This window comes from Calonectris borealis, chromosome W, assembly GCF_964195595.1.
Source record: "Calonectris borealis chromosome W, bCalBor7.hap1.2, whole genome shotgun sequence".
Taxonomy (NCBI): Eukaryota; Metazoa; Chordata; class Aves; order Procellariiformes; family Procellariidae; genus Calonectris; species Calonectris borealis.
Genome location: NC_134351.1, coordinates 20,785,624 through 20,810,821, shown reverse-complemented (window position 1 = coordinate 20,810,821; position 25,198 = coordinate 20,785,624). Strand labels below are relative to the sequence as shown.

Here is a 25,198-nt window from a genome sequence, read left to right as displayed (position 1 = left end):
GAATGGCCCTACCTGGAGCCTCTGGCAGAAAGCACCAGGGGAGACTCGAGGTCGACCCTTAGGGTTCTGGAGTCGGGGATACAGAGGATCCGAGGCCCGCTACACTCCAACTGAGAAGGAGATATTGGCAGCATATGAAGGGGTTCAAGCTGCTTCGGACGTGGTTGGTACTGAAGCACAGCTCCTCCTGGCACCCCGACTGCCGGTGCTGGGCTGGATGTTCAAAGGGAGGGTCCCCTCTACACATCATGCAACCGATGCTACGTGGAGTAAGTGGGTCGCACTGATCACACAACGGGCCCGAATAGGAAACCCCAGTCGCCCAGGAATCTTGGAAGTGATCACGAACTGGCCAGAAGGCAAAGATTTTGGAATATCCCCAGAGGAGGAGGTGACGCGTGCTGAAGAGGCCCCACTGTATAATAAACTACCAGAAAACGAGAAGCAATATGCCCTGTTCACTGATGGGTCCTGTCACCTTGTGGGAAAGCATCGGAGGTGGAAGGCTGCTGTATGGAGTCCTATACGCCAAGTCGCAGAAACTGCTGAAGGAGAAGGTGAGTCGAGTCAGTTTGCAGAGGTGAAAGCCATCCCTGGCCTTGGACATTGCTGAATGAGAAAAATGGCCAGTACTTTATCTCTATACTGACTCATGGATGGTGGCAAATGCCCTGTGGGGGTGGTTGCAGCAATGGAAGCAGAACAACTGGCAGCGCAGAGGTAAACCCATCTGGGCTGCCGCATTGTGGCAAGATATTGCTGCCCAGGTAGAGAACCTGGTTGTAAAAGTATGTCACGTAGATGCTCACGTACCCAAGAGTCAGGCCATCAAAACAACCAGCAGGTGGACCAGGCTGCTAAGATCCAAGTGGCTCAGGTGGAATCTGGACTGGCAACATAAGGGCAAATCATTCATAGCTCGCTGGGCCCATGACACCTCAGGCCATCAAGGAAGAGATGCAACATACAGATGGGCTCGTGATCGAGGGGTGGCCTTGACCATGGACGCGATTGCACAGGTTATCCATGAATGTGAAACATGCACTGCCATCAAGCAAGCCAAGTGAGTAAAGCCTCTTTGGTATGGAGGACGATGGTTGAAATATAAATATGGGGAGGCCTGGCAGACTGATTATATCACACTCCCACAAACCCACCACGGCAAGCGCTATGTCCTCACCATGGTGCAAGCAACCACCGGATGGCTGGAAACATACCCTGTGCCCCATGCCACTGCCCGGAACACCATCCTGGGCCTTGAAAAGCAAGTCCTGTGGCGACATGGCACCCCAGAAAGAATTGAGTCAGACAACGGGACTCATTGCCGAAACACCCACATAGACACCGGAGCCAAAGAGCATGGCATTGAGTGGGTATATCACATCCCCTACCATGCACCAGCCTCTGGGAAAATTGAACAATACAATGGGCTGCTAAAGCCTACACTGAGAGCAATGGGTGGTGGGACATTCAAGCATTGGGATACACATTTAGCAAAAGCCACCTGGTTAGTCAACACCAGGGGATCTTTCAATCGAGCTGGCCCTGCCCAATCAAAACCCTTACGTACTGTAGAGGGAAATAAAGTCCCTGTCGTGCACATAAGAAATATGCTGGGGAAGACAGTCTGGGTTACTCCTGCCTCTGGCAAGGGAAAACCCATCCGTGGGATTGCTTTTGCTCAAGGACCTGGGTGCACTTGGTGGGTGATGCGAAAGGATGGGGAAGTCCGATGTGTACCTCAAGGGGATTTGATTTTGGGTGAAAATAGCCAATGAACTGAATTGTATGATGTTAATTGCTATATAATACTGTATGTCATCACTTCTATGGTTGCTGTCAATGATATAGCAGTAAGAATCACCCAGATTAATGAAGAATGAACTAACTCCAATGAAACCGAGCGAAGTGCAGTGATGATACAATTGGACAAGCGCAGTGATAATGGAACCAGAACTGGCTTCAGGATGCAACAGTCCAACACCACACACCATCTCTCCTGCCCTGAAAGACTATTCTAACAGATGGAGCCCAAAGTCATGGACTAAATGAACTCAATGGACATTTTAGAGGGATGGCCCATAGACTAAGGGAATGATAACTGTGTGTGTTTATATATATATATAAAAAGACAAGAAAGGTAGTGGTGATTAATTGGAATGTGTTAGAAAATGTGAGACCTAAGCATGACGTAAATGGTATAGAATAAGGGGTGGATACTGTCCTGGTTTCGGCTGGGATAGGGTTAAATTTCTTCCTCGTGCTGTGTTTTGGATTTAGTATGAGAAGAATGTTGATAACACACTGATGTTTTCAGTTGTTGCTAAGTACCCTCCTAGTCAAGGGCATTCAGCTTCCATGCTCTACCAAGCACGCAAGAGGCTAGGAGGGAACATAGCCGGGACAGCTGGCCCAGCTGGCCAACGGGGTATTCCATACCATGTGACGTCATGCTCAGTATATGAATGGTATGCATGTTCCAGGAAGTAGCGATCGCTACTTGGTTATCGGTCAGCGCGGGTGGTGAGCAATTGCATTGTGCATCACTCATTTTGTATATTTTATCATTATCATTATTATTTTCCCTTTTTTTCCCTGTTCTATTAAACTGTCTTTATCTCAACCCACGAGTTTTTCTCACTCTCACCCTTCCGATTCTCTCCTCATCCCACTGGGGGTGGGGGTGAGCGAGTGGCTGTGTGGTGTTTGGCTGTCTGCCGGGTTAAACCACGACACTAAGACACCCTAAAGCTGCAAAAACTTTACTAACACATCACAGGGGACAGGAGTGAGCTGTGGGAGGAAAACTAATGTGTCTGGTATCACAGCCATCCCATTAATCCAACATACTAAGGTTACACTTGTCCAGGAGGCACTTAAGCTACTGTTTATCTTGGAAATATGCAAAAATATTGACATCTTACCTCTCTTGGCTGGCTGGCAATGGCAATGGTGCCATCTGTGTTGTATTTGATAGGTGCACCCCCTTCCTGCACCAGCGTCCCATAGCCGGTACTCGTGTAAAACGCTGGGATTCCTGCTCCTCCTGCTCTAATACGTTCAGCGAGCGTACCCTATGGGAAAACACATTCAAGAGGTAGTCATTTGGAAATAACAAATGAAACTTTGGTGAATGGATTGCATGAACTTATTCTTATATCCTGTCATCCTGGAAAAGCTCCAGCTTTTTTTTTTTTTCCCATCTTAGGAAAACAAATACCTCACTCCAAGTTGAAACAGCCATGCGTAGCAGATCGAGAAAGGAAGAGGGAGTCCAGTGATCTGGGTTCCCTGTGCTAAGAATACCAAGAAGCTGATAGAGCATTTCTACTCTGTTTGACCACCCCATCTGTACTCTGCTCTATGTCCAGCCGTACCATGGATATTAACAGCCCAAATTGCTCATCAGCCATAATTGTAGACTTATGGCCAAAGAGATGTCTGCCTGCTTTTCATTAGTGTCCTTTTCCAAATGTTGTTGATATTTTTCTGGATTTAAAGCAGAAAAGACCGTCATCGTCAATTATCTAGCTTGACTGCCTCCAAAACATAGGTTGCATTTTCCCCAGTTATTCTTGCAAGAAACACAATGACTTCTGCTAGGTTTACTAAATGGTGACAAGAGGCAGATGTGAACCATGCAATGATACCAAGTCCTGTGTTCCAAGCAGCCTTAGCATTTCTAGATCTCACCATGACCTCTCCCTTACTGTGTAACAAGGACACAACAGTCCCCAATTTTGCCTAAAGTCATACCAAACTTGAAGAGCATTTTCCAAAAGGCTATTTTATCTTGACACAAATATTTCAAATTCCCTCATCTCCTAGCAAGTTATTAATTCACCTTACTGTTTATCATTGCACACTGTAGACCCAGTATTGTCATGCTGGATCTACATAGCTTGTCTGTGCAGTCCACAAAGCCAATCACATGTCTAAGGAGTTCAAGGTCTTTTAGATGAAAGCACTGAGCATGAAGTAGGAAGAAGGAAAAAATGAATTGTGAGGTGATAGAAAGGTGAGATTTGCGACTTTTGAAACATGAGAAGTGACAAGTGCCTGGTTATTTCCATGTCAGCTGACTGGGTATAAAAGGAGCTTTCCTACCCATCTCTGGGATTCTAAGAGACATTTCCAAGAGATGGAGCCCAAGAGACTCTCTTCTCCATAAAAATTTAAGACTCTTGCTTTTCCCAGAGACTTAAATCAATAGCTGTTTAAAGCCCAAAGGTTATGTGTCACCTTTGGAAATGCCACACACTAACACGCTGTAAGTTTTAAAGTTATAGTACTAATTTTACAAAACTAGATCTCAGTAGAATATGACCGATACTCATGATTTTAGGATCTCATTGCATTCAGGCTATGTGGATAGCTTGGCAGTGCTAAAATAATTAAAACTATGGAGCTAAAAAGTAAATTTCTAAATATTTGATCATAACATTATGCAGAGATTAATTCAGTTGAGATTTAATGAACAAGCACAAAAGAGTTAAGGTATTAAGTCTCACAATGAACTGAAATCTCCTCTTATGATTCCTACCCACTAGATGGCAGACACTGCACACGCAACAACCCCAAAAGCACACAAGAGCTGCCAACAATATGGGAATCCAGGGACTCTGACTTTTTTCCCCTTCTATGGGCCACAGCAGCGAGCAAGGCATACTTCATATGTTTTTCTACAATCCGGGAGGAACTACCAAAAATCAAACGTTGTACAATAAAATATATATATGTACTTGAAATTAATATAATGTACCAAGCCATAAAAGGAATTCACACAATATGACGAGTCAGTTCTTCATAGACCAGTTGCAGCCTACAGCCCATGATCCTAAGATGGCAAGTGCCATCTGTTTTTACTGCACATCTGCACACAGGCAAAACATTAGGTTTGCAAAATAATTTTATAAGAACACTTAAGCAATATTCTACTCAATATTTTAGATGAAAAGAAATCAGTCTCCCAGAGACACTCCTTACCTGAGGTATGAGCTCAACTTCAAGCTCGCCAGACAAATACTGGCGTTCAAATTCAGCGTTCTCTCCAACATATGATGACACCATGCGTTTTATCTGCTTAGTCTGAAGCAGAAGACCAAGTCCAAAATTGTCAACACTGTGTAGAAAAAAGACAATGCTCAGCATTTATAATAGAGTTTTGTTGTACTCAAAGCACTTGATAAACTTTAATGACTTAACAAGATAGGACAAAGTTATCTTCCCCTATTTTAGACATAAGGAATTGGAGACAAAAATCAAATTCCTGCTTTTAGGGGGAAAAAAACAATCAAAGCTACAATTAAAATTTAGGAGTCCAGTGCTCAGACCTCATATCTTCCAAGGCACTGACTGCACCCAAAACTTCATTTTATAGACATTTCACATGTAACAGCTACAAATACCAGCTTAACAAGTGGTGTTATTTTACGTATCTGCTCCTTTAAAAAGCCTTACTAATTAATAAAAAGTCACACATGGCAAAACCTGGCTTTTAGTGAACAAAGACTTTTTTTTTGTTTAAACTCTTGCTCCCCAAGAAAAAGGCAAGTGATTGCTTAGCAGCTCAAGAAAGGCACATTCACATTTATAGTGCTGGTTTGTATCTAAGGCAAGAGAATATTTGTATTTAAATTTTCTTATTAGAGTAATTATTTCACTTTCTTACTAAGAAATTGCCTACTCCAGCAAAAGACATTAACACTGCAGTCAAGATTTTCTTGTCTGTCATAATACCAGTTTAAACTGAATGCCAAAGATAACATACAATATTTTTCTTGTGCCAATACTTCTAAATGTTTTTAAATTCTGATGTCCTAAAGACATTAGTGTCTATTAGTCTTTAGCATTTTTGTGATGTTTGTCACCTTATATTGTGTACTGATGGGATAAGAACGTGTTTCAAGAGTTCCTGTGACAAAGAGGCTCTGTAAAAAAAGCTATTTCAATTTGACAAAACATGAGGTTAAAATATAAAAATGGAAATAAACAGAGACCATATTACAAAGGCATGTTTCTTTCACATTCCCAATACATTATGCAGGATATTGGCAGACTGGTACATGTGCGTGAAGCTCCTCTAGGTTTATGTTGGTCTCTGTAACATAAGAGTGGAGAACTCAGACCTATGGGAAATATGCCACGATCCAGAAGCACCTCACAAAAAGTGATGTATATTTGCCACTAGTTGTCTCAATTCAGCAAGACTTAATTATCCACACAATGGCTTCAGATTTCAGAATAAGAAATACTGAAAAATATTAAGACTCCTTTAAGAAACCAAACCCAGTATCCAGCATGCTGTAATTAACATGCACATGTTTACAATGTATGTATCCAAAATGGTTGTCTGTATTTTCTAATTATATTAATTGCTTTAATGAAATATATCCCTTCCCTATATAAATCTCACCTTCTTGGTATGCTTACACCATCATGCCTACAATACTGCTTCCTTCTCTAGATACTGTCAGAAATGAACTCTTTCCACTAATGACCACATGGAGAAAGTAATGCATCAGACTGCTTTCCCTCTATTCTCCCTCCTTATACCTTACCCAAATTATCAGTAAGCATATCCCCTAACCCTGGCTTTATAAAGTATGGTGATGGGGGAAAAAAAAGAATGTAAAGGAGACATGTATAAGTACTGTAAAACAAATCTATACTCCCCATACAAAAAAATACTATCTTCCTCAAAAAAGAAAAAAAAACAACCCTTAAAAATCAAGTTATGATGCTGAGTGAGCTGAGAGGTATTTGTTTTGCACAATAAATCAGTGTAGATCAGAGGAAAGAACCCACTGAGCAACAACCAAACCTCATTTAATGTACGTTAATACTCCACTACTTCAGGATTCCACGTTAGACATTCCAGCTGTGACCTGGCATCCTTTCAAAAGGCCAGATTAAAAAAGTTTACTAATATACAGTATTCATTTTCTAATATAAAAGCGGTAATGATGAACCTAATCCATGGGCTTATCCATTTTTATTTTGAAGTTTAATACTGGTTAATTAACATAGATAGATATAGTAATTCATATGTGGTATGTCCCAGTTCAGAAAGCTCCACAGACACCAACCGATCCAACACAGAGCATATATTTACTTCACATTGACTGTTTTTCAAGCACAGAGGCGTTGAAAGTCTAAATTTCAAAAGCAGAAAAAATTTCTGCTAAGCAATTAACCCAAAGTCAGTAAAGAGACCAAGTTGTCTCTTCTCCAGACTGTACCAGGCCTGACTCGCCCACTGTTACAACAGCACCACTATCCTCTTGCTTGCCAGCACCAATGTCCCATAGCACGTGCTGCAGTGTTGGGTGTGAAGGGAGAGGGGCTGAGCAGAGCAGTACCAGCACCAGCTTGTCACCTCCTATCATAATATTCACAATAGCTGCACAGACAGACATGCAGTCAGAAAGACTTAGGACTATTTTAAGAAGATAGCCCACTTCTATGCATACTCAGGCATTTTGGAAACTTTGCATGAGAGGAAGTAAAATAAGCTTCTCTGACCTGGTTCTCCGAATTTATTCTATGTTCTCTAGATGTAAAGAACTTGACTTATTTTAAAAGCTTTCTCCACTCTCCAACTCTGACCTATTAAAAAAAAAAAAAAATCTTAACTCTGATGCAATGTCAGAAGTGTTGCAGTGCCAAAGCCTTGAGAATAAAATGTGTGCTGCCTGGAAACAACCTATTTTTCTAACTCCCCACAGGAAAAAATTCCAGCAGTTTGGAACTAAAAGAGCTGAGGATAGAGTAGAAAGAGAAGTCTTATGGGCAAAGAAAGGGATTAAAAAAAAATACAAGTGCCAGGATTTGCTCTATAGGGTCACTCAAAGCAGGACAAACCCTCTCACAAGAAAACCATCAAACCCTGACTTCTCATTATAAAAGATAATAAGCAAATGTAGCAGACGAGCCAGCATCTGACAGCACTTTAATGGGTTTCTATAACTAGAGTACCGCATAGCAAAAGAACAGAAGTTAAACAACAGTGTGCAGCGCTTTGTAGTGCAAGAACAAGCAGGAGCAACTTGAACTGTTTACAAACCAGAGTTTGCTACTTCTATGTATCATTCAGATGGTTAACACTGCTCTTACCATTGCAAAACTTGCAAGCTATCAAATAGAAACAGGCAGACACGAGATTTCTGCACACAGACACAAAATTCTGAGTGCATGTTCACATGAGAAAAGGATGGCAACAGAGGGTCAACAGCAGATTTGTAATAGTTAAAGAAATTTCTGCCTCATTTCACCAAGATCTATAATCCTTGCTCCTACAGTCTCAGAAGCAGCTACTGGAGCACATAGTCTGTAACAGGATTTTTATGTATCATGCTGCAGGATCCCATATGGATATGCTTGATTCCCTTATCTACTACAGGAAGGTATCTTCTCTCAAACAAAACTTTGTAGTTACAAAGATCCCTATAGAAATTAAATAGAAAGTTGCACAAAAGTTATTCTCTGTCACACTCATCCCAAATTGTTCTTTACTTCTTAAGTCACTCTTTCTCCTTACCTCAAAGGCAGTCAATTTATTCAAAAATAAAATTGCAGTGAGGATCAGTCACTGAGCACACTGGTCATACAAGTTTATTTTCCTAGCACAACGAGAAGAGGAATTTTACCTTCAGAAAGTCATGCACCAAGAGGCTCTGCCTGCCTGATTACTTCCATTAAAAATTACTTCCATTCCCAGGTACATTTCATCTTCAGAGCAGCATCACAAAATCCAATTGCTGTTACTCACTCATATGTTTATTTTAGATGTAAATTTCTTAAAAGAAATATAGTGCTATCCATCTTTTTTTAAGGATGCAATCTGCATTCAGGTTTCCAGCTGAAATAACCTTTTTACCTTCCATGCACATCAGTTTTCCTTTCATCTCCCTCCAAAAACTCATTTTGAACACTTCATCCTAACTAAGTTTCCTATGTTTTTTTCTTATATTGAATATCCTGAGAAACCAACATTTCATACAACAGTCACATCACAACGCAGTTCTTGCTCCCATTCTCTCTACCCTTTGCTCTTTACTTGACATCTCTATCCCAGAATAAAAATAAAAACAATTTCTGGTTTAGGGAAATTTCTTTCAATGTAACATTTTTTATAGCAATTGTTAGTTACTTGTTCTCCCTTTCTGTATTTTGCTGCTTTTTTGGTCATTTTGTTTTAGGCACAAAAGTTTCTTTGAACTTTTCATCTTAAATTATGTTTATACTGAAAATGTTACTCCTAAAATATCTGTCTTGCAGGCAATGCCCTTCCTATCAAATAGTAACTATAAAAAGAAAAAAGATCCTTTATTGAGGGCATGGGAAGAATACATCCTGTATATCTATTTTAAAAGCTGGGTTCAGTCCTTTAAAAATTTAAACAAAGGTGAGCGTAATAAAAATGTGTTGCCCTAGATAGGAAGGAAAAAGGCATGGAAGTTGATATAGTTGTTACGTATGCTGTTGGAAGAAGGAAAGTACACGCATTAGTGCTTACTTTCACCCTCAAAAACTTACTTTCGCCCTCAAAAAGATTTCTAGAAGTTCCCCGTTCTGTATTAGGTTGAAATCTGAATCTACAGAATACATGAAACAAATATAGGAAAAGAGATCTAACATGGCACTCATCAAGAACGTAGGTGATGCAAGTTCATGGTCCCCATTCTGTATTAGGATGAAATCTGAATCTACAGAATACATGAAACAAATATAGGAAAAGAGATCTAACATGGCACTCATCAAGAACGTAGGTGATGCAAGTTCATGGTCCCCATTCTACTGATGCGGGCCAGAAAAAGTAATCACAGTCAAGCATGTCTGGTTGTTTAGCAACACATTCCTTCCTATTGTTTTGTCCCTCTCAGACCTACAAAACCTTCCGGTCAAAAACTAATGTCTGCTTTCTTTAATAAAAAAATTAGCCAAAGATGACTTCCAGACAGATCTAGCCCACAAATCTCAAATATACTGGAAGCAGTCAAAGGCAACATGCCAATGTTGCACTCCAGATAAAAGTTCTCAGCCCTTTCCCTTTCGTAGCCTAAGCAAAATACATTCTACAGCATCGCAGTGAAGAAGAGATTACAAAGTTTCCAAACTGATAAAAGCTTCACACACCAACAAGCCCTACACAGCCTGATGAAGTAGGGAATAGAAATTTGCATTCTTATGCAGAAAAAAAAGGAGACTTGGAATGTCACACTACTCTAGCAAGAGACATAAGATGGCTTTGGGGTTTTTTTTTGAGTAAATGGAGATAATTACACTCTCCTTTCTCTCTGCCTTTGTAAAGACGTTCATAGGTGTCCAAGAAAAGTGGGGGTAGTCAGGACAGACTGGCTGCCCTTATTGGGAACACTGGAAACCGCTGGTGAGCAGCGTCAATTAGCATGAGGACTTCGTTCTACATCTCTTAAAGAGAAGTCTTTCTCTATACTTGTTGTCCAAGGATTCTCCAGGACCTGTGGTGGATATTCCATGGAGATCCCACCAAGACCAGAAGTCACTAGTTAGGAAAGGTTAACATGCATTTTTAAGTTTCGGAGAATTAAAACACGTTGGCCAAAGAGGAGCTAACATGATGCCCTACCTGACCTTTCTCCTCTCACAATTTGGGGATTGGAAGGATGGGAGGCTAACTGTCACCCCTGGAGACTATGGATTGAGAAAGAAAAGCATGTAGTAAGAATCCTGGGGCAAGGCTCCACCTCAGGCAGAAACTAGAGTTTCCTGCAACTTGCTGTTGCTGCAAAAAAGCATATTTATGGTTGGTCCTACTCCTGGAGAATGCTTTATATAAAGACAGTAGTCAGCTTCTGAAGATACATGAGCAGTCTCTCTAGGCATTCTGCAGGTCCGAGTGTTGCACAGCTATGCATGAAACTCGATAACGGATGGACCTGTTTCAGAGCTAGAAATTTTCCTGGCAAGAGGCTAGGAGTGGGAGAGGGAAACAATTTCCTCCATCTTTCTCCACTTAAAAGAGGCTTCATCTTGTCTGTTTAACTTTGTAACACCAGCTTTTCAGTCCTTGAAAGGATCTGCTCCAAGTTACATGCAATTATGTCTCCCGATAGGTCCACACTTCCTAGGGAAGTCTAGATATGCTCCCCAACTAAGAGGAATGCATCAATCACTATCTGTTTGGCATCTCTTAGTAACACAGCCTTAAGCTTTCAGGCTCACAGGGGTGCCTGAAGTATGGCATGAAACTTGACCAACATGAAAGAAGGTATGTGGCTGAAGATACCATCCAAGTTCTTAGTGATGCACATTCACAGGTCCACAAAAATAATCATAAAGCGTAATCCTGGCAGCACCAGAAAATGGGTAGATGCCTACTAGATGGCCTTTGCCAGAAGACACCAAATAAAAGTGCAGGCACACCAAGGCTAAAATAAATGCAGACAATCACTCATGTAACAGCTCTTGATGACTTGTCTTCCCCAATCATCTAGCTGGCTCTTAACAGTGAGACTATGTCCCACAATAATTCCCCATGCATTATGTTGAAAGATTATTGAGGAGCCAGCTCAGATGCTATTCTGTTTTTGCTTCTTTTCTGACCCCCACTCCCAGCAGAGTACATGGAATTAGGGGAAGATGAGGAATGGGAGTCAACTAACAGGAAGAGGAAAACAGATTCAGCTCATAGAAAGGTAAATTAGACAGAAGCATAATGTTTATTTGCCCCATTGATCCTTGAGCCACTGTCTTCAGCCATCTTATTTCTTTCCTTTTTCCTAGGACATTCTTTCATCCATCCTAAAGAGAACTGCTTAACAGAAAGCAGAATCCTCTACCATCCTCCACCAAAAAAGATGCACCGCTGCTATAAGAATGACGGGTTTAAGCATATAGGCCAAGTCCATCAAAAGGTTGTGAAGGCAGATGATTTTTGAAGAGGACAAGTGCTGTACATTGCATAGTTATATCAACTTTTAAAATTTACCATATTTTTCCTTCACAGTGAAGTTATATAATGCAGACTTAATCCATTAAATATTTGAATTTCATCATGAATGCATCACATTTCAAAAGTCTCCTGGCTCAAAGCTAGGTTTAACTTTTATTGTCACTTTTCTAAAATCAAGTTGACACAGTTCCTTGACCATGCTGAGTTCTATAACTATTTTGTCTTCCTCGTTTGTAATCACAACCAGAAAGTCATCTGCTCAGCTGATTTCTCAATAGTTCCATGTAGTGCAAAAGTTTAGTACAATTCGCCCTGCTAAAATCCTAAATAACCTCCACACTAAAATTAGCAAGATGACCTGGTCAGATCTTCAGGGATTTTCAGTTCATACAGTGTCACCAATTTGACAGCTGTAATAAAGCATCTGATTGGATTCTTTACAAAGAATAGAGATTAAAAAAAGTAAACCGCTCCAAATATTCAACTTAACACTCAAAATATCTTATAGACCTTTCCTCATTATTTTGGCAACTTGCCATAAGCAGGATCTTACCTAACTCCACTCTTATATCTCCACCAAGAGAGATAAGAGTCATTGATGACCTTGTATTTCGCTTCTGAAAGTATATTTAATTTGGAATGTTTAAAGAATTTCTTATGTATATACAAAAATTACGCACACAATGTAAGATACTCTCAGCACCACCTTGATTTCTCAACTTTCTGTGAACTTCCACCTGAGGGCATTTTTTATATATTTTTATATATATATAAAATAAGGATTAATTAAGCCATAGGAGTTACATACGCAAGAACAAACAGGAAGTCTGTGGTAAAGATGGCAGACACATTTTGGTTTTTAACAGAAACATACAACTCAAAGCAATGACTGACAAATGAGATGTTATGTATGTTAAAGTTTAAGGTTATTGATCCTGTCTTAAATTCAAAATATTTAATTGCTAAGAATAGAAAAATACTTTTCATGCTTTAGAATATGGGGTGCAGTAAGTTTACCACTGCATCTGATGCAATAAGCCGATGCACAGTTTAGATGGTAAAAAGACTGCCATAGAGTAGTGCCTTATCTGGAGACTCTACAACTGCAATTAGCCCATTAGGAAAACCAGGGCATTATATTCAACGGAACTAAACAACTTAGTGCACTCAGGCACCATGACCAACAGTTCAAATGTTTATCACAAAGCTATTTTCTTCATACTAATGCATAACATCGTAACATAAAAAGAACTTCTCCATAAAGAGCACAGAGACCAAAGGTTCAAAAACCTGGTAATGCCTTTTAAGCAGACAGTTTGAATCTGTGATAATCTGACAGCATGCTGTCAATCTCCTTTTAGATGATCACCCAGGTGATTAGTAATTAAGATATTAACTGTGACTTTTCTATTTTTACTTTAAGTGAAACCCTCCCATTCAACGCTATTGCATTCAAAAAGAATGCATATTTAGGTCCCAAAAGCAGACAAAACCCAGAGGGAAGTAGCTCATTTGATACAACAGTCAGACCACATGTGCAGCTATGACAAGTAAAGGACTTCATTTTTACCCAGCACAAATTCAGCCTATTGAGATGGTAGAGACAGAACAAAGGTGTTGATCTCAGAATGTGATTATACCCAAAATTAGTTCCATTTCATGAAGCATAATTAAAAATAATAACTTGGAGCCAATTTCTTAAACTTTCATTTTAAATATTTGGCTGTTGTCGTGGTTTAACCCCAGCCGGCCACTGAGCACCACGCAGCCGCTCGCTCACCCCCCCCCGCCGGGTGGGATGGGGGAGAGAATCAGAAGGGTAAATGTGAGAAAACTCGTGGGCTGAGATAAAGACAGTTTAATAGGGAAAGCAAAAGCTGCGCACGCAAGCAAAGCAAAACACGGAATTCATTCACTACTTCCATCGGCAGGCAGGTGTTCAGCCATCGCCAGGAAAGCAGGGCTCCATCACGCGTAACGGTTACTTGGGAAGACACACGCCATCACTCCGAACGCCGCCCCCTCCTTCTTCTTCACCCAGCCTTATATGCTGAGCATGACGTCATATGGTATGGAATAGCCTATTGGCCAGCTGGGCCAGCCGTCCTGGCCACGCTCCCTCCCAGCCCCCTGCACATCTGGCAGGGCATGGGAAGATGGAAAGTCCTTGACTAGCGTAAACAATACCTAGCAACAACCAAAACATCAGTGTGTCATCAACATTATTCTCACACTACATCCAAAACACAGCACTATACCAGTTAATAGGAAGAAAATCAACTCCATCCCAGCCAAAACCAGGACAGCTGTGTTGACCATTAGCAACAACAACTTAGTTTTGTTGCAACACAGATCCTGAAACAATAGGTCTGACAGCCTGCATTAGGGAAGCCTTAGCATAAGCTGACCTGAAACGTCCAAGTCTACTGTAACTTGAAATCAGTATGCAACAAGACACCACGAAGTCACAAGCAGATGACAAAACAGCCATGTGCAAGAAGGTACTGTATACTAATCACAACTATGTTGGGAATTTACTGAATCAAGATTTAAAGTAAGGACCTACTGATGTATGTTTGCTGCATTATTTAAACAATATTTAAACAACAATGCAGCAAAGATTGAAAAAAATGGTTTTTAGTAGCTTATTGAGACAGAACCCTCTAAATTTAAAGGGCATATAATCACATACTGTAAAGGAAATACTTAAAATATTAACAGTGTAGGCAAAACAAGTTATAAGGGAAGGTGTGAGAGGTTGTATTTTAGAAGCATACCCACCCACCATGGTATCTTTCACTATCATCTCCCTGGTTCACAAGCTCCCATTTCCCCTGCAGCAAGTTGTGTAAATATCAGAGATACTGGATATTTGTACTGCTTCCCTTTCAAACACTTTGCCTTGTTTGGCTTGGCAAAAGAGTAACTACTCTTATAGGTGCCATTTCACCAGCTAGCACACAGCGTACACATTACCATAATCTACAGCAACAGACAGTAAGTTTAGCAGTATCATGTTTCTAACTAGAGTGCCTAAGAGCACCCTATACACTACTGTATATCCTGTCCCTGGCAAGCCTTTCAAAGGTCAAAACAAGGACTTTACCTGCCAGCAATTATGTGAATTGAGCAAGGATTTTCAGGAGGAATCTCCTCCCTATTACACTGCAGCACAGAACAACAGGGTGTGCAATCTACATATATGTGTGTCATTCAGAAATAAGAGTATAAGAAAAGTGATTGATGTCTACTTTAAGTGATTGATCTTTCCTCTCAAAGTTATTTCCGTCTCTTTCTCTCTCCTTTTTAGCATCCAACAGAAATTGTTTCCAACAAGAGTCTGAGGAGCTTGAGTTTGACCATCTATGTGCCAAATACCAGTACAAATCATATCTGTTATCCATGAATGTGCAATGGCAAGCATGAAGCACTGAAAAAAAATGAAGATCAACATATTGTGAACTTCAGCCTCAGAAGCCTGGACTATATATAGGAACTAAATCTCTTCTAAAAAAATTTTTAAAATAATAAAATCACAACTATCTTTCAGAAAAAGTAAATATAAGAAATAAAACTGGTGTCTTATTTCTAAGGTGGGCAAAGGAACTCAAACAGGAGAGAACAGAAGTGAGAACCTTAACAGAACTAAACATAAATATCTTGTACCTTTCTCTACCTAGCAGGATTCAATCAATAGCTGAGTGACCTTCTATCAAACATCAGAAGTTTTGCAATGCAGAAGGGCCACATACTTTTCCAATTTAATCTGAAGTGCAAACTCAGATACTTCAGAATTTTCATATCATTGCTAAAAAGAATATTCCAAAATTTTAAGATTACATACCAAGACAATTTATTGCCTGACTCTTTTCTCAAATGCATTTTTTCTTCTTATGATATCAAACTTTCACAAAATAACATCTTTGAAACACTTTTCCCTTTTACCACTGCTAATTTCAATCTACAGGTTGGTATTATCTCATCATCCAGGCAACACTGTCAATAACAGAGTAGATAATAAGAGAAACTTCTGACTTCTGTTAATGTTTAAACCTGCATTTGAAAAGGTAGTGCAAAAGACTGCATGCAGATTTTTGTTGTTTCCTTGCTCTATTACCAAGAAGCCTTGTTATAGGTAATTTAAATGAGAAGGGATAATGATTTTTTTAAAACAGCTTTTTTCATTATTTAATGCTACATCTGCATTTTTTTGAATGGTATTCTGTTTTTAACTCACGTTAAGTACAGTCTGGTTAAAACCAAAACAGATTGGGATACAAATCTATGAACAAAGTATATGGGAGATGTAATGATGCAGCTGAAAATAGCACAAGGCATTACTAGATAAATCCAACCTAATTCACTACTTTGGCAAGGCTGGAGGAATTGTGGAAGCAGGGTTTGACATCTATTTTCATTTTGTATGAAGAATAAAGTAAGTACAGAAGAAAACAGTTTCCCAGTCTCTTTTCCCCTACAACTCTTGTTCTGCAATCGGATAAAGGCTGAGCTTCTGCAGAACAGATGGGAGACTTCCAACCCAAGGAAAGGGCTCATAATTGCAAGCATTAATGAAGTTCCATGAAAACAATACAAAATTCCCATTATTATTTCACCACAAACACAGCATTCAAAAGTAAAAAGTTCACAGAAAATGTAATAACACAGACGTTACCATTTCCTGAAGGTAAGCAACATTATAAAAAAATTTTTAAAAAAATGAAAGAATGCTCACAAACTAGCTTCCTTAGCAACTGGGATGTGTAACCTCAGTACATCTAGCTGTGAGAAGACACTCATTTCACAAGACAATAGAGTTTAGGATGAGCTCCCTAATGAAAGAAAGACTGCTAAAGAAAGTACAATGCCACTAGGAGACATCCGACTTTCAATATTCTTTAAATCTACAATGAACCAAATTACACTGGGATTATTATGTTGCTGAAGGTGACATTTAATAGGATAAAAGTCACTGAACCAAGGTTAGGGCCACCTGCAGATGCTAGTCATCCAACAACACTGCAAGGAACAGAATATCAGTCTTATTGACCAGGCATAACTAATTTCAAATACAAGTCATTATATTCTGCATATCAATATTTTTATTTAATTTCATTTCTATTCTATCAATGCACTTTAATAGAAGCGGCTGCAGTTATTTCTCTATATGAAGATTGTTAGGTATTGTGGAGTCTATTACAATGAACAGCTTGTGTAAAAATTAGCCCTAATGAGAAGCTGAGAAATTATATGTAAAAGAATTATTCTCACTGTCAACCCCACATGAATTTCTTAATGGGCAAACATTTAAAAAAATTAAAAAATTCCAAGACCCACTAAAGAGGCTCTCCATTCTTTCATCATAAATATCCTTCATTGTTGTTGGGGTGGTGTTTGGTTTTTTTTTTGGTTTTTCTTTTTTTTTTAAGTAACAGAACTACAATAAGAATGTCAGAAAGCATCAAACTGTAGTTAAAAAAATCCCTATTTAGAACTTCACACGCACAAAAAAAATCACTGATATTGCATTTAAAGCATCTAAGTCAGAATTTTCAGTTACAGTCAACCAGTTAAATATATATAAATATACATAATTGCTATGTTCTACAGCAGTGACAATTACTCCCTGACAAAGTTGGGTATACATGCAGTACTGTACTTTCTGGGCTCATTCCAAAAATAACACTTTCAAACACAGCTGTGTGAGTTAATATGAAAATTCTTATGATGAAAAGTAAGACCTTTTCATACTTATCAGCCTTTTCACATGAACGGAATATTTAGTCTGTACTTATTAAACCACAGACATATGAATACCTACCCTGCATTGTTACTGACTGCTGTTATTCCTTTTACTCCAGTCTTCAGTAAACCCCCAATGAGGTTTTCAGGAATCCCACACAATCCAAAACCTACACAAAATAAAAGAAAACTGAATACGTAACAAGCGTTTGAAAAAACACAGTTTAATCAGAAGTCTGAGAATGTGCACTGGTTAATTAAAAATCTTTTCTGAGTAGAACAAGCTCCTTAGTTGACTAAAGAAACCAACACTTCTGGAGTAGCGGAACCTTCCCAGTCACTTCCCTAGTACTGGAATCTCCCAATCACTAGATGCTTCCCAGTTACGATGAAAGCAATTTAACCATCAGAGGTCTGCTCACACACAATTTGCCTTTGGAGAAGGGCTCCAGGACCTTGGCTCTCCTGATGTGTGTCCTAACCACTGCACTGTGCCATTGTATTAATTATTCCTCCTTCTCTTTCTACCCAACTAACCTTCAGTTCTTTGCTGCACATAACAATGTCAAACGAGGAGTGAGGAGCTCCCCATACAGCATAGCCTATAATTAGGTGATAAAAATCTGGGAATCATAACATTCTCCGGAATATGTGTAACTGGAAGCACAGTAACCCAGATCTCCACCCTGGCTGAGGTGCCTCACACACCTACTTGTTATGCAAGAACCCAATATGCCTAAAATGAAATACCATGCCACATTTGAGGCGCCTAAGTCTTAGGCGAGGCTCTAACGCTATAACTACTAGCATTTTGTTCCCAACCACTTAGCCTCAGATCTTCTTTTGTTCCAACAACAAAAAAAAACCATAGCAATTCTTCCTATAAGACGTTTTGCCTCATTACAGATCTCCAGTGAGGTTTCCCATGTTTTACAACATTACATACATCACTCTGTTGTCCGAAAAGCGGATTCGTGCCCGGCATGCAAGTAACCAATTCCACACGCTCAGGAGAGATATTGTTTTATTCAGGCCTGGGTGCTCGGTGGACTTGCCACAAATCAAGCACACCTGGTCTAGTCACCTTTCTGTTTATATCCATGCTTCTCATACATATTTTAAATTTCCTTGTTACATATTCATTACATTTCCGAGAACTAATTATAATATTACATCATCTTAAACACATGCGCACTAAAGCCTTTAGGGTCTTCTTGGGGGTCTCGGGTGGTCTCTGGTGGTCGGTAGGGTAGTGAACTCTTCATGAACTTATTTCCTCTTTTACCTTATAGGGTCGCAATTTGTCCCTAAGCCATGCTTGGACCACGTCTGTTTATAGTTTCCATAGCTCACTACCTCTAAAACACACACCTGTTAGTTACCTAACTTCTAAGCAACAAGTCTTCGTTGTTTAAAATTACAGAAGCGAGCAATATAGAATCCACAACAAACTAAACTATCTATCACCATAGTGTTCTTAAATTAAAACATATACATCTTGATCTCCTCCAATCAAACACCCACTCACTAGCTTCATCATTCTGGTTTCTTATTAACTGGTCTTTTAACCCAGTTCTGGGTGAGGGCTATACACAGGATGATAACACTTTGAAGATTAATATTGATTAAGATTAACATTAACAATTCCCCCCTTTGAGACTTATGATGTTAAACATCATGAGTCTCATAATACTTATTTTCTACAAAAAGATACAAATTGAATCATACAACATGTAATCATAACTAAAATAACGATCAGTACCACAAACAAAAATAATTGTCTAAGCCAATTTAAATTTGGAAGCCACGAGAACAACCAAGAAAATCTAATCCTTCCAGTTCTTTAAACTCATATGCCAAATCTTTTAATTGTTGGATTTTCTTCTCCACTAACTGTGAATTATCACTTAAATTAAAACAACACATTCTTTTAAATTCTTCACAGCCATGATTGTGTCTTAAAAGTAAATAGTCAATTGCAGCCCTGTTTTCAAGTGTGGCTTCTCTTATTTGTGTCATTTCCATATCAATAGTCGAAAGTGCTTGGGAGGTATAATTTATATCTTTTCTTACCAAACAAGAACTATGCATCTCTCCCACAGAATTTTCGGCTGCAATACAAAAGGAAGACATGTTGGTTACTTCTCGGGCTAAAAGTTCCCAGATATTTCGATTTCTATAACAAAAATTGAGAATCAATCTGACTGATCGTTATTATTAACAACAACACATTCCACATTTTCCCTCTCTCTCTAATTCTGTTCAATAATCAAATTGTTACACTAATTTAGCAGCATCTCTAGTATCTCATTGAACACGCCGCAAAGTTAACTTCAATGGTTCCTTAAATACAGATGTCCACAGTCCAGGTAGAATTTTCTTAATCCTCGTATAATGAATCCAAGAATCTATTCCTTCTAGTTTCACAGCAGTGTTTGTTGTTAACAGCACCTGGAAAGGTCCTTTCCACTTTTTTCCAAGAGGGTCGTCCTTCCACGTTCGCAAATAAACTTGATCCCCTGGATTAAATGAGTGTACTGGAAATTCAAGAGGTAAAGGTGTCTTCAAAAGGACATACTTATGCAAAGAATTCAACACCTTACTCAAAGATAAAAGATATTCAGTTAATACTTTTTCTCCTATTACATGCATTTGTTCTGATCCTCCTGTCAAATTAACACTATAAGGTTTTTCATATAAAATTTCAAATGGACTCACTTTTTCTTTAGCTCTAGGGGTCACCTTAATTCTCAACAAGGCAAGTGGTAAGGCTTCGATCCACTTCAATTGAGCTTCCTGACATATTTTAGAAATTTGTCTTTTCAATGTTTGATTCATCTTTTTCACCTGCTTACTAGATTGAGGTCTCTAAGGGGTATGGAGATCCCACTTAATCCCTAATGTCTTACTCAACTTCTGCTACAAAATGTGGACTTCTGTCTGAGGATATTCCTAAAGGGACTCCAAACCTTGGAATTATTTCTTTCAACAAATGTTTTACAACTTCTTTTGCCTTGTTGGTTCGACACGGGAAAGCTTCTGGCCATCCAGAGAAGGTATCTACCAATATCAATAGATATCGGTATTGGTTACATCGCGGTAACTCTGAAAAATCTATTTGCCAATACTCACCGGAAGTTATGCCTCTTTTTACCTCTCTAGGAGGGGGTCGGATTTGTATTTTCGGATTGTTCCTAAGACAAATCTCACATTTATTACTCACACTTTTAGCAATCAATAACATTTTGGTTCCTATCGCATATCGTCTTACTGATTCCACCATTGCCTCTGCTCCCATATGTGTTTCAGCATGGGTTTTGACCATTAATTTCTTCATAATTTCAGGGGTTACTATACATTGTCCATGTGAAGTTATCCACCATCCTTGATCATTCTTCTTACAATGTAATAACATAGCTAATTTATTTTCTTTCTCATTATAATTTGGGGATTCCACTTGAATTTCTTTTGATGGAATTAAAACATAAATCATAGTATTTAATGCTACACGTTTAGCAGCCTCGTCTGCTTTCCGATTTCCTTGTATTACTTTTGAGTCCCCTTTTTGATGAGCTTTACAATGAATCACCGCAACTTCTTTAGGTTTCTGTACTGCTTCCAACAAATTCAAAATCTCGGTTCCATATTTTATAGGGGTACCGCTAGCAGATAAAAGTCCTCGCTCCTTCCATATTGCTTCATGAGCATGCACAACTCCAAAAGCATATTTAGAATCTGTATAGATGTTAACTCTTTTACCTTTAGCCAAATTTAAGGCTTTTGTGAGGGCTATAATTTCTGCTTTCTGGGCGGATGTATTTGGAGGTAATGCTTTTACTTCTCGATCTTCAGTTAAAGTTACCACGGCATAACCAGCCCTCCTTTCTCCTTTTACAACAAAGCTGCTTCCATCAGTAAATAATTCTTCATCCGGAGTTTGGAGAGGGACATCTTTCAGATCTGGCCTGCTGGCATATACCTGTTCGATAACTTGTAAACAATCATGGTTAAGATCACTCTCTTTTTCACTTGGCATTAAAGAGGCAGGATTTAAAATTGTACTCACTTTCAAAATGATGTCGTCTTGTTCCACTAACAAAGCCTGATATTGTAACAAACGACTAGGGGTTAGCCAATGATGTCCTTTTTGTTCCAGTACTGCAAGTACCGCATGCGGGACGTGAACCGTTATTTTCTGTCCCAATGTCAATTTTCTAGCTTCTTGAATGATGAGAACTGTTGCCGCAACTGCCCGCAAGCAGCTAGGCCATCCTGAGCTTACTTTATCTAATTGTTTGGAAAAGTAAGCCACTGGTCTTTTCCAGTCTCCCAAAAGTTGAGTCAAAACCCCCATAGCTACATGTCTCTTCTCATGCACAAATAGCTCAAAGGGTTTGGTCAGATTTGGAAGTCCTAAAGCTGGAGCTTTCATTAAAGTCTGTTTAATGTCATCAAAACTTTTTCGGCACTCTGGAGTCCATTCTAACAATTCTTCAGGGCCTTTGGTTGCCTCATACAGTGGTTTTGCCATCAAACCATAATTTGGAATCCAAAGGCGACACCATCCAGCCATTCCTAAAAATCCTCTCAACTCTTTTTTAGATTGAGGGGGTGCCATCCTGCAAATGGCTTCTTTTCTACCATTTCCCAATCTTCGCTGTCCTTGGGAAATCTCAAACCCCAAATAAATTACAGTTTGTTTTGTAATTTGTGCTTTTTTCTCTGACACCCTATACCCGGCCATTCCCAAAAAGTTTAGGAGGCTGACAGTCTTTTCTTTGCAGATTTCAATAGTATCTGCTCCCAATAGGATGTCATCAACATATTGAAGGAGGGTGATTTGATCTTCCTTACTGGACCACTGTTCCAGTTTCTTATTCAGAGCTGCTCCAAAGATGGTTGGGCTATTTTTAAACCCTTGTGGCAGCACGGTCCAGCAGAGCTGAGTCCTCCTTCCAGTCGACGGATCTTCCCATTCAAAAGCAAAAATCTTTTGGCTGTTTTCTTCCAGAGGTATACAAAAGAAAGCGTCTTTCAAATCTATAACAGAGAAATATGCATTTGATTCATTGATAGTTGTTAACAGCGTATATGGATTAGGGACTACTGGATGAATGTCCACCACTAACTGGTTTATTGCTCTTAAATCTTGGACCAGCCTATATCCTTGGTTATGCGGCTTTTTCACTGGAAGGACAGGAGTATTATAATCAGATTGACATTCTCTTAAAAGTCCGTATTTAAGAAAATTATTTATTATTGGTTCCAAACCTTTTCTGGCTTCTATACTAATAGGATACTGTTTCTTTCTTACCGGTCGAGCTCCTGTTTTCAATTCAACTTTTACCGGTTCCACATTTTTCGCTCTTCCTGGTTTCTCTGTTGCCCAAACAAAAGGGTAAACTGCATCTTTAATCTCTTCTGGAATTTCTTCAGATTTATCTGTGTTTGTCTGTAATAAATAAACTTGGGCTTGCCAGGCATTAGCTTCAGGAAAATGAACTTGGATTCTTCTTTTTAAAGATGATTTGTGCTCCCAATTTATTCAATAAATCCCGTCCTAAGAGAGGCATGGTGCATTCCGGTATATATAAAAATTCATGCATCAATGTTTTTCGTCCAATTTTATATTTTAAAGGTTTCAAAAAAAAGGCCTTATCTCCTTCTTTCCCGTGACCCCAACAATAGATACATTAAATTTACTCATTGGTCCTTTACATGTATTTATAACAGAATATTTTGCTCCAGTATCTACTAAAAAATCGACTACTTCATCTCCCAGCTTTACTGGAACCAGGGGCTCAGCTGGGAAAATATCATTTTCTACCCCCGGTCCCCATCATTCAGAATCTCTTCCCATCTAAGTAAATCAGCTTCAGGCGGTATCTGCTGTGACTGAGTCATGACTGCTCCTTTGTTCTCTGGACACTCACTCTTCCAGTGTCCTTGTTTCTTACATACAGCACATTGATTAAATCCTAATGGGGTATATTGTTTAAACATATCTCTACCTCCTCTGCTTTTTCCTCTCAAATACCCTCTACCTCTACCTCTCAAATATCTTCTGCCTCTTCCTCCAGCTGATCCTTGGGCATTTATAAAAGCAGCTGCTAAAATAGCAGCTTTTTGTTTCCTGTCTTTTATTTTTTCTTTTTCCTGATTTTTCTTTTCCTCCTCTTCCCTATTATTATAATATAGTCATTCCTGTAATTTCATCCACTTTCTGCAATTTCTTTTGAATATCTGGAGCAGCTTGCCTTACAAACAAAGTAGTAAATATTGCTCTATTTTTATCACTCTCAGGATCTAAGTCTGTCCATTTCCTAGCTGCCTCACGTAATCATTCATAAAAGGTGGATGGGTCCTCTGTTTTTCCTTGAATTATTTGAGTCAATTTCGCCAAATTCTTTGGGCAGGGTATTCCATTCTTTACTCCATACAAAATTAATTGTTGATACTGTTTAATCATCAATTTCCCATCATTACTATTAGGATTACAATTTGGGTCTTGAGTTAGCATAAAATGAGCAGGATCTTCTTTTGCATTTATTCTCTCATTTTCTATATTTGCTTTTTCTAATATTACCCTCTTTTCTTCAGGAGTAAACAAATTATTCAAAAGAATTTTAATATCTTGCCAATTTGGATTATGATTTTCAATAATTGTTTGAAAAGGTCTATACTCCTTTTCAGAATTCTTTCTATATGATCCTGCTAATTCTTTCCAATTCATTAAATCAGAAGTTGTAAATGGTACTTTCACAAATACTGGCTCCCCCCTTGGGCCCGCTGCCTGGCGAAGGGGTGCTAACAATACAGACCCTTGCTGGGTTCTAGTCCTGCCAGCTATCGGACTAAAAGTATTGCTTCTTTTTGCTTCGGTTTCAGAAGTTTCATTTTCATTTGGTGGTACTAACATTTGTGTATCTTCCTCTTCTTCTCCTAGTTTTAAACACCGTTTTCTTATGCTACATACAGAACAACAATGCACTTTTGGTTCCTTATTTTCCATCATCATCATCATTACATTAAAATCTAAATCTAAAAGTTTATATTTTTTCCAAATTTCATGATCATTTCTCAAAGAAAAAAAAAAAATTACATAAGGTACCTCATAACATTAATTGTAAAATAGTATTATATTGCAAGGTTCCCAATTCTGGCCATTTTTCCTCATCTTCTAATTTATACATTGGCCACCATTTAGTACAATATTCAATTAATTTATCCTTTCTCAAAGGATCACCCCCAAATTTTCCCCAATGTTTAATGATGCATCCTAAGGGGGAACAAGGTGTTACTTTTGATGGTTGAGCTCCCATATCTTTACCAAAAAAGAACGTTCTTTACCACAACTTCATATACTCCAGTCGTCACTGTCAAACGCATATGAATATACCGGTTTACCCCTGGCGCCTACAACTTCATATACTCCAGTCGTCACTGTCAAACGCATATGAATATACCTCTTTACCTGTGGCCACAATTCCTTACCAAATGCATGCACAGTTTTATACTCCA

General features: G+C 39.0%; 1 protein-coding gene across 1 annotated transcript in view; it reads right to left on the bottom strand.

Moving 5' to 3' along the window:
- LOC142074941 (succinyl-CoA:3-ketoacid coenzyme A transferase 1, mitochondrial-like) overlaps window positions 1-25,198 on the bottom strand; it is a 100,259-nt gene that overhangs the window by 70,517 nt on the left and 4,544 nt on the right. The window contains exons 3-5 of the mRNA XM_075135958.1: window positions 17,757-17,847; window positions 4,987-5,122; window positions 2,925-3,074 (exon numbers count right to left, since the gene is read on the bottom strand). Coding sequence (XP_074992059.1) covers window positions 2,925-3,074; window positions 4,987-5,122; window positions 17,757-17,847 — 377 coding nt within the window. The remainder of the gene's footprint in view (window positions 1-2,924; window positions 3,075-4,986; window positions 5,123-17,756; window positions 17,848-25,198) is intronic.